This window comes from Eurypyga helias, unplaced genomic scaffold (assembly GCF_000690775.1).
Source record: "Eurypyga helias isolate BGI_N326 unplaced genomic scaffold, ASM69077v1 scaffold36332, whole genome shotgun sequence".
Taxonomy (NCBI): Eukaryota; Metazoa; Chordata; class Aves; order Eurypygiformes; family Eurypygidae; genus Eurypyga; species Eurypyga helias.
Window position 1 is genome coordinate 5,805 of NW_010238472.1, and position 10,542 is coordinate 16,346.

Below are 10,542 nucleotides of genomic sequence, written 5' to 3' on the forward strand. Positions count from 1 at the left end.
CTTCACCACTGCAAACAGCACTTAGGTTCTGATGCAAGATCCATACAAACCTTCTCTGCTTGCACAGCTTGTATTGGGGTTGTGCAGAAAGTGGACAACCAGGCTCTCACTCACTTCCCATGCCTCCCTTTCACTGTCCCACTTCAGCTCATCCTTTACACTGCTCTTTACTGAGGAGCCTCTGTTGCATTCCATGTGGAGGCCATTTCAGAGCCAAAGGCATCTACAGCCTAGCTTTCGAGACACTCGCCTCCATTCCTACCAGCGCTTCAGCTTGTTCAATGATGCCACCCATCTCCCTTTCCCGTTAGGATCTGCTCTGTTAGCCATGCACGTTTTCCAACACCAGCCCTCTGCAGGTCTTTGCAAAGTGAAAGGGAAAGCTGCGTCTGAGAAGGGAGGACCTGGAGAGGCGGCTGGTGCACAAAAGGATCAACCTTAGACAAAGCATCAGACAAAGCAGCGGGATCAAGTATGCAAGATTTGGCTCAAAACACCTTCCTGATCCTGCTGCTACTGCTCTTTGCTGCATATGGGCTCCCAGGACTTCCACCACCTCTCACCGTGTTCGATGGAGCAGTGACAAAGGGTAGCTTTGCACTCCAGTAACAGAAATCTTCTTTGACCTTCTAGTCACAAATCTCTCATGGCAAAGTTAGCACCTGTGGGGCTGCTGGGATTCCCAGAGGATTCCCAGGACTGGAGAGGTTAAAGATGTGTCAGCCAGTTCACGACCGTCTCACAGTAAGCTCGCTCCGCTTCTCACTGCATCAGATTTTATAAACTAGCATCCAGCTTCAGGCATTCTATCAACAGATGCTATTTTTAGGCACCTTGTCAGGGAACACCAGGAGACCAGCCCGCCACAGGCTAACACACTCACCTGCTATACTGTTGGCATCAGAAAATCACCAAAGGTTTCAGTTTCTTCCGTCTGTGTTCATGGAACGCCCTGCACTGTGAAGTGGCCACACTGTACTGCTCCTTCCCAGTGTCCTCCAAGGCTCTGTACATCTGTGTACAGCATCTAGTCATTTTTTTCTGCATATTTAGGTAAATTTTGATGGCAAAGCATCTTACATCTACCTAGCAGACAGGAATGCTGCCCAGGCTCCAAAGTGTACAGCTGAACTCCACAAAAGCCATCTACTTCCAGGAGCAAAACCTTATGCATGTTTACCTGTGCCAGCTTAGCTGCCGGCTTACTCTTCTGACCTTGAGTATGGACCATTTAAGGCTATTTCAGGATTGCACAATCAAGGAATCCCAGCATAATCACAAGATGTCATCTTACCAGGAGCTGGTAAGACTTGTGGCCTCTAGCTGGGCTACACAGCTACCCTAGGCGTGAAGGTGGCTCCTTGTTCTTCTCAACACACTAAACTGTCACGTGAGTTCCTCTTCTGCATCTGAATAAAAAGACATTTTAGGTGATGTTAATAGAACTTCTAAAAATGGTACCCCACGCAGCAGACCCATTTCATTCCTCTTTGCACAGCCAGGCTTCCTTTAGCTTCAAGAGCTGGAGGTTGCCTGTCCAGCAGAGCATCGCTATCCAAATCCACTTCCAGAATCTTAATCTGCCCATTTAAAGATGAGATAAGCAAATATCACAGCTGCCTCAGGGCCCCCACTGAGCAGGAGAAAGAATTCTTGTAAACCAGTTTCTGCGGTGTAAACATGAAGGAAACCTAGCGTGGCGTTTTCTGTCACAAATGTCTCCTGTTGAACGGCTACGGCTCCTCAGGGTTCAAAGGGCTAAACTCCATTTTCAAAGACAAGGCTAACAGGGTTCATAGCTGCAGATCCTCCCGTTTTCCCTCCACGCTCTCTGCTACTCCCTACTGTTTTCACAGCTTCCTGCCCTGAAGAACCAAGCAGCATCTGAAGAGAGAAGAACCAACATATCACCAGCTGGAAGACACAAAGACCAAGAGAGGTCTGGAAAAGAAGACTTTATTTATCATAAACACAGATCAGCTAGACATGCAGCTTTATCCCACAGAAGAGGCAAAAATGCTGGAAACTCTCCAGAAAGCCACATGCTGGGAAGCTGTTTCCCAGTTACTTCCCTTTCTCCACAGCAAGATTAGGACGAACTCAACTAGCCAGAAGCTCGGTGATCTTCACTGCCGTGGGATTGTACTGACACGTTCCCCCAGCAGTATCCGTGTCTGCTAACGGCAGCAATCTACCTCCATGCCAGCTAACTCCTCCCGCCCGGTCAGAGGTGGAGGAGTTTTAACAAACTCATTAATTCTGCCAGTGCTTGTTCAGAGCACAGTGGTGCACAGGGAATCGTTCTTCAGTGGATGGGGGTGTATTCACAGACCTAACTGGGAATCTTGCTGTTCTGGAAAAGACCATTTCTTGAAACAGCATGAAATAAGGCTCTCTAAGCTTGTGTCAGAAATTTGTGCATACTGTTTTAGCAGCAACCTCTGGATTTTGTTCCCAATACGAACACCGCACTTTGAACAGGTTGATGACATATGATCTAAGAATTACAACTGGCTCCTCCTGTGCAGTGAGGGATGGAAGTCCCCTGCCTTCCCCCTGGCCCTCTGCCCTGTGAAGCCCTCGCTGCACAGTGCCTGCAAGTAGATGCTGCAATAGCTGACAGAGTGACTGCACGTGAGGAAAGGGATATCAGCACAGAGTTCATCCCTCCATCTTCTGGGGCTCAGTTCTTCTCCAGGATTCTGGTGAGGAGTTTGTTCAGCCGGTTCACCATTGGTCTGGGATCCTCATTCAGTCCTGCTGCTATCATGGCATTCTCATAAATCTGAAAAAGAGAAGAAAGCATTAAATAAGCAGCAAGAGCGAGCTGGATGGAGCTATGGAGGAAGTGAATGTCACTCTCCAGACCTGCACGCTGAGACCAAGCATGTCTTCTAGGCCATCAGGTAGGAAAACACATGGACCACAAGTACTAGAAATACCCAGAGTGGGGACCACAGAAGGATGTGAGTCTTGCCCGCTACAAGGGCTTCACCCTGGTCCCTGCCACACATGGTCTGCAAGCTGGCTCGGGAGGATGGTGCTGCTTCTGGAGAAGCCTGGCTCTCACCTGATCAAGCAACAGCTGGGCCAGATCAGGCTGACTGTCCTTCAGCTCGTTAAGCTTCTTAATCAGAGCATGCCTGTAAGAGCGAGAGAGATCTTCACTGAGACTTGGTATTCTTGGTCACAAAGAGAAATTTATTTCCAGCATGAGTAGCTAAGCCAAGGTGGGACAGAAAAGGTCCAAAAAAAGGACCAAAATAGTGCCAACTTCCACCCTTCTGCTCTGGGAGCTTCTCTCTTCTCACCCATCCTGACCCTGTAACCCCCATGGTCCTCAGAGGGCTGGACGTACGGCAGGTGGGTGGCTCATACTGACTGTGCCATGCAGCCTCACAGGTGAAGGCGCTGTAGCACATGCTGCACTTCATGGGGAGGCCTCTGCTAATTGGAAGCATGACATTGTCCCCTCTCTTCCTCCACCCCAGAAAGCCTGCAGTGCCCTGGGCACTGGTACTGCTTCCCCTTACCCCGTGTTGATCTCCAGGGTGGGCTGCAGGAGCTGGGCACGCTCCTCTTGGGTCTTGGCCAGCTGCTGCATGCGAAGAAAGTGGCGGGCAGCCCCCATCTCAAGCACAGTGATCATAGCAGGGTGGGTGTCCAGCCGTGTAGTCACCTGTGGAAAAAGGTGGAGATGGAAAACGAGCCAAGGACTCAGCGTCTCCTCAGCACAGACCCATACCAACACCCCCGGCCACCCATTTTATCCTGATTGCAGAGTAGCTGCCTAAACCATCAGGAAAGCTGGGGCCCAAATGGTCCCATGGGCCCACAGGCAGTAGCTGACAGCTGGACCCAAAGCATTCCTTGCCAATAAACCTCTCTAGTCTGGAGGCGAGACACTCACCAGCCTGTTCTGGTAACCTGAGCAGGAACTAGTAAAATGGGCTTTGCTCATGACACGTTAAGAAGTGGTTCCTCTGCTGCCATGCTGACCAAATGACAAATGCCAGCATTTGCACCATTCACAGAAAGGAGGCACATAGAAGAATGATTACTCTCAGGGTCCAAAGAAAAATCTGTGGCAGCAGATCCCCAGTCAATCACCACCTTTCTTCCTTCCGACTATTACCTCCACAGATCTCCTGGACTCAGTTGCCCAGGCACAGAATACCCACCTTAACACCAGTGACTCGAGAGCCCAAGGCATTTCTCATCCAGGCCATCAGGTCCTCAGCCTCTTTCTCTGTCAGACGTTCTGCAGCTGGCAGGGGAGACAGGGCACAGGTAAGCAGGCATCTTCACTGTGCCAATGGGCAGTGAGATCTGCTCCTGAGCTCAGGCCATTTCATACTGCCATTTATCTCCTCTCATGGAAATGGGAAGGCAGCACCGCGCAGCACACGCCTACACACACGCCACACCCAGAGAGGGCAGGCTCATGCCCTGCTCATGCCTGCCTGCCTCTGTCAGGGCACCGGGTGTATGCGTGCTGTTAAAACTCCCATCATGGAAACTCCACATGGGACATTCCATCTGTTTAAATTAGCAAATTGCTTAAACTCAGATCACGTGGGATGAAAGGGATCTGCAAGGCACCTCGGAGTATGAGAATGGCAGGCTCTTGCTCAGAGGCTCAGGAGGTGTACCCTCACTGGCTGGCACAGGGCGGCAGGACTGCCTACAGCAGGAGGGACCAGGGGAGCCCCAAGATACCTGGGTGGCTCTCCTCAAACTTCTCTTCCTTGTAGTGATCAACAACGATATCTGTCTCCACCGAGATCAACTTCTTCTTGTCAAACTCCCGAAGGTGCAAGAGTGTCAGCTCATCAAACTGCTCATAGCAGAACAGGACCTGTGCCAAAAAAGAGACAATGACACATTGTTTGGGCTGTAACAGCACTTCCTCCTTCCAGAGGCAACTCCGCACCAAAGAGCAAGAACATCACGAGGGAAACTAGCAGGTTCAGCCCCACAGTGACTATCACTCAGGGCCCCAGATGAAAGCAAATCCTTGGAGGGCTTTGTACCATGGGTGGCAGGTCTGCAGCTGAACAAGTCCGGCTGCCCCATGGCAAGTGAGAACCAGCACTGGCTCCAGTTCTGAAAGGGCCACCTGCCCACAGAGGACACCTGTAGCACCATGACCAGCCCTGCACAGCAGCTCCCAGGCTCCTGCTCTGGGGTTCAGGAAAGGAATTAAACAGATGCTAGAGCTAGGCGTCCCCACAAGCACTAACCCGCCTGCACAAAGCATGTGACAAGTCCTTCCTCACCTCACGCTGCAGTAGCCAGTCTGAGTGGAGACAGAGGGAGCCTGGGCAAAGACACTGCAGCGGCCGCAGCCTATCGCAGGCCTTGCTGCCCTGCTCAGCTCTGAGATCCAGGTGAGCCCTGACCACTGACGCTCAGGGTGTTCCCCTGACCACAGCATGCCGCTCACTCACCTCCATGTCCTTCTTCTTCATGGCCTCAAAGTATGGGGAGTGCTCAGCCAGGTGCCGGTTGGGCGCACACAGGTAGTAGATGTTTCTGCTCCCTGCCTTCATGCGGGAGGCGTAGTCGGTCAGGCTGGTCAGCTGGCCCGCAGGCAGGGCAGACGATTCATAACGCAGCAACTTCGCTATGTCCTCCTGGAAGAAATGTGCTTCTGTGAGCTGAGGGCAGGTGACCATAGCTCTACCTGACCACTCCCAGCCCCAGGACACCTCTCTGTAGCACGCAGGCTTGTTTGCAGCCCTGCAAAAAGGCTCACAGGATTCCAAGTCCCTCCTTTCCTGCTCCATATATTAAGGAGGCAGAAAAGTGATCTAGACAGGATGTAGGTCACACTCTCCTGCAAACGGAGATCCAGGCAGAGGACAGCAGTAGGGAGAAAGCCCTACTTCATTGCCTGCTGTAGTTCATATTATATCAGGGAGGGTTGACAACACAGTGGGGGTACCAAGACTGGGCAGTGTCTCAAATTAAGCAGCACCCAGTCAGAAAAAGTGAGAGTTAAGGCACTAGAGAACAGGTAGGTCTTGTTAGACCCAGGAACACAAGGTACAGGTGTGGAAGTCATACAGAAGTAAGATCCCCCCTCATCCCAGCTCACAGTAGAAGCCAATACTCTTTACAGTGCTCTGGGACTCCTGGTACCTTGACATCCTGCTCTGCTATAGTGACAATGCCCTCTCTCATGAATACCCCGTAGTCCTCAAAGAATTTGGCATATTTCTCAGGGTCCTTCTTGCTTTGGTCAATGAAGAATTTGATCAACCTCTTCTGCAAAACATCTCGGAGCTTCCTGCAGCAGGAACAAGCCTTTTTAAAGAAAGCTGCTAGACCAAGACAAGAGATTTTAGGTGAACATATCTCTCCCTGTGTGATGCATTTGCAAACACAAGGACACAGAAGAAACTCTGGGAGCACTGTCTCCTTTCCCTCACGGCTCTACATCTGCTCTTCGTATCTCAGTCAAAGAGCAGCCCTTGAGCTGGAGCTCTGGTACTAATGTGCTGAAGCTCAAATCTTCAGAAAGTCATGACTCAGTGATGCTGCAGTACATAACTACTGCACACAGAGCATCTGCCTCGCTCCCACAGCTACCTTTAAACATGGGAAGGGAGCGGCTATGAAAGGGTTACACTTGGACGAACCCTTTCTGAAGGCCTGAAAGCCCACTGAGAAGTGACAGGGTTCACTTGGCGACTATAGCGAAGGTAGAGGCCTTTCACCAGCTGTGCAATACAAAGTGTAGAATACAAAGATAACAGTGCTAGAGCTAAGGAGGAAGAGCCTACTCTTATACTTCTTCAAGTTCCAACAATGGCAGATGTTTGAGAGGGCACTTGAAGAACAAAAAGTAAGGAAAAACCAAAGCCAGATCTACGGGGTTCTTAAAGGAGTCTGGCCTGCCAGCAGTCGGCTCTGCTGGGCCTCAGCACCAAAGAAAAGCCCTGCTGGCACTCCGTCTTTGACACAAGTGTGGGAGCACAGCAGAGCTCTGAAGGAAGCCGGGCACCAGAGGCACAAGGTGCCATCCGAAGATCTACAAGTGAATAACGGTGCCACTGAAGTACGGCCCAGGTGGCTAGTACTGACAGCTGACTGACTGTTTGGGTTTGGTTTCCAAACCACTCGGTAGTGCCATCCAGACACTTCAAATAGCAAATCCACTGTTCCTGCTGTAGACCGGAGACCACAGAAGACAGCCTAGGACATGAGGGGGATGTGGCCCAGGCAGGCAGCAGACGGTATGACATAGGACGCTGCTCCTACATCTCAAGGTGTGACCAGCGGGCTGGGAAACAACTGACTTTATAGATTACAGAAACTCCCAAGGATGGAAATGCTGCAGCTTATGTGCCAGGTCCCTCCAAGGCCCTCTAACTATCCCACAACATTCTCTCCTCAACCAGAAGCAGCCAGGAGGGCCTCAGCATCCACAGCCTCTACCTCTTGCTTACCTGATAAGGGCACTCTCCTGCAGCAGCTCCCTGCTGAGGTTCAGGGGGATATCCTCACTGTCCACAACACCTGGAACACAGAGCAATCCTTGAACAGTGAGGCACACAAGTGCCAGGCTCAGGAAGGAAATCCCTTGCCTCCTGCTCTGTGGAAGCCATAGTCCACAGCTATTCCTGGTCCCAACACACACCTCTAAGAAAGCGCAGCCATTTGGGTAGGATGTCTGCAGCTTTGGTTTGGATAAGAATCTTGCGGCTGTAGAGGGCAACACTGGAGCCCAGTTCCCTGCTGATGTCAAACATGGATGGTTTCTGCAGGAACAAGAGACAGAGGGTAACACCAGCACCATGCCCAGCTGCACACTGTACTGCACTGTCAGCTGACCAAGCCACTCTGTGATCTTCTCTACCAGCACTGAACCCAATGAGAACTGAAATCTTGGCTGACTTCCCTACGGACCTAGCAGATCCATCTCTCTGCTCCTGTCGTGGCTCAGTACCCCCCCAGCTACCCTGCAGCACCCAGCCCACTGCAGAGATTCCACACTGGATATTCCTCCTTGCAATTCTGCAGCCTTAGCTGTCTCCTTCCCTAAGGAGCGCTCCTATTCTCTTCAGAGCCACTGGCAAATGTCCCACTGTTCCCTGGACAGAGGGCACGTACTTGCTCAGGCACGTAGAAGATGCTGCGGATGTTGAGGGGTGCGTCGGTCTTGTAGTGCAGGACATAGCGGGGCTTGTCGTAAGCCTGCGCTATGAAGCGATAGAACTCCTCGTGCTGCCACTCGCCAATGTCCCTGGGGTCCAGCATCCAGAGCGCCTGTGGAGGAACAAGGAGATGATCTCCCACCAGCGCTCAATACCTGCGGCCTCACAGTGCAGGGCTCTTCTTTCCAGTTACAGTATCCCTCCAGGGCACTGGAGCAAGGAAATCCTCTGCAGAGCCTGAGGGCAGCGGGATGTATCGTAGTTCAGGCAGGACTGGCACACTACTGCCCCTCAGCTGATCTTGGGTCACCTCCCACAGAGGCAGGCTTACCCTGCAACATCTATAAGGCCGCTTAGTAGAGCCGAAAGCAAAAGGGAGTTGGCCAACATCCATCACCTCACACCTGCTACTGGCCAGGGGCATCTTGGACAGCTACCGCAGCTCAGCTGACTGGCAGTACTGGTCCAGTATCTCAAAGCCTGACCAGCAAGCAAAAGTAAAGTGAAAGTTTAAGGGGGTGTGTTGTGATGGGCCTGCCTCCCTGATGGAGGCTGCTGTCCCACCACACGGTCAGCTGAGTGCTCGTGATGTGAGTTCTGGATTGTCTGTTTTCTGCTGCTTTATTCTGGAACGGTTCAGACGATGCTTTGTGACCACCCGGCCACCCCCGCTGCCGGTCAGAGTGCTTCAGCAGTGCCATTTCACACGTCAGCACGTGAGTTCAAGTTGTGAGCTCCAGACCAGGTCCTTCCCAGTGGCCACCCTTTCCACCTGCTGCTGCTCTGAACCCTGCAGTGCTTTCTGGAGCCTTCAGCCCATGCTCACATCACACTTAAGTTTTCATCATTTCAGCACAAAACTAGCATCTAGCAAAGACACAGGAGGTTCTTCCTGAGGCATGGGGACTCAGCAAGAATCTCATGCTTCCAGCCAGGTGAAGCCCATGACACTCTCTGCCACTCGAGCCCTAATGAGTGACAAGTCATTGCTGGGGGCAATACAAGCATCCAGCCCATCTTCCACATACCAGTCCAAGGGATTCAGGGGTCTGGCCACCCTTCCATGCTGCCATCCTCCTTAAAGCTTTTTCTGCCTCAAAGCCTCGTCCCCACAAGTGGCTTCATAACATTTCCAGCACACGCAAGTGTTCTGGAGGGGTTTGTATGATCCCAGGTAGGATTACGGACTCAACTGGATACCAAGGTGCTTTATAGCAGCTGTTAGGCGAAGTGCTGCTTTCCCAAAGGCTTACTTGTAGCTAGTTATCACAGTCAGACTGGAAATGCCCCTCACTCCACACGGTCAGCTATGTGGCAAGCAGTCGAGAGCTTATCTAGGAAAATCCACACCAGGGGTCTAACTGTGTCTCTGTTTACAGTGAACTGATGTTGATGTGTGGAAAAAATGCAAAAACAAGATCCTGGATAAAGAAAAGGCCTGAAATGGGAGCATAATAAGAATAAAGCTGCTACTGTATTCCAAGGGGAAACAGACTTCCTGATAAGATAAAAGTACATGACTCTATTAAGGGCGTTTCACCCCTTGCTCTAGTACTACTCTTCTCTAGGGAGTCTGTTCTATTGATTGTCAGGCAGAAAGAGCAAACAGCTGTCTGAATCTAGTTCTGGGTTTCTAATTTAAAGGAAACAGCTAGAAAGCCTTTGGAACAGAAAAACTACTATGAAGGAATCCAAATAAATATCAGTGACTAATAACACCTATTACAGAACTTAGATAAATTAACATGATAAAATATTTAAGTACAGTCTTGAAAGCCTGTGCATTCAGTGCCACATTCCAGGAAACAAAAAAAGCCCACACACTGCTCTCTACCTGCTCTCTTAGGTGAGGAAGCTTTAACCAAGCAGAAAAGGAGATGCTAGAAAAGAATGATTCATAGATTTTTGTTTTAAAGATAATTCCTTTCACCTAGGTGATTCCTGCAACTGGGCCAAGAACTTCTGACTGAATGGATCTGGTTGCTATGCAATTTTTTAGTGGTCAGAAAATGCCAGCGTCAAGCAGTGCTCAGCTACGAGCTGTGCAGAGAATCAGGCTGTGAGCTGAGCCACTAAACAAACCAGCCCCTCACTGGCACTGGCTACCCCACGCTGAAGGACAGAGAGAACTGCAGCAAGAGGTGTCGGCACACCACCTGTGTGAGCAATCCCTACATCACCAACACGTTACCTGGCTTAAACAGTTAGAGGAAGTATTGTAAAGCACTGAAATGATCATTCTGATTAAGGGAAGACAACTATAAATGAAACCTGCTTTGCTGATCTGCAAGAATTCTTTCCAACAAATGCAAACAGGCAGTTCCAGGCATGACTTCTGCTGGATTGTCTCCTTTTGCTCTGTGCCTGGCAAGGTCATGGA

At 50.7% G+C, this 10,542-nt stretch overlaps 1 protein-coding gene across 1 annotated transcript; it reads right to left on the bottom strand.

The window, feature by feature from the left end:
• Nucleotides 1-2,316: 2,316 nt before the first annotated feature.
• On the bottom strand, nt 2,317-8,274 carry TRAP1 (TNF receptor-associated protein 1; the record flags this gene model as incomplete). The annotated part of the gene is made up of 10 exons (XM_010147858.1): nt 2,317-2,785; nt 3,071-3,143; nt 3,534-3,679; nt 4,182-4,267; nt 4,720-4,858; nt 5,451-5,636; nt 6,145-6,292; nt 7,455-7,524; nt 7,646-7,766; nt 8,119-8,274. Coding segments are annotated over 10 exons (1,227 nt in total), but the record flags the coding sequence as incomplete, so codon positions are not given.
• Nucleotides 8,275-10,542: the final 2,268 nt, after the last annotated feature.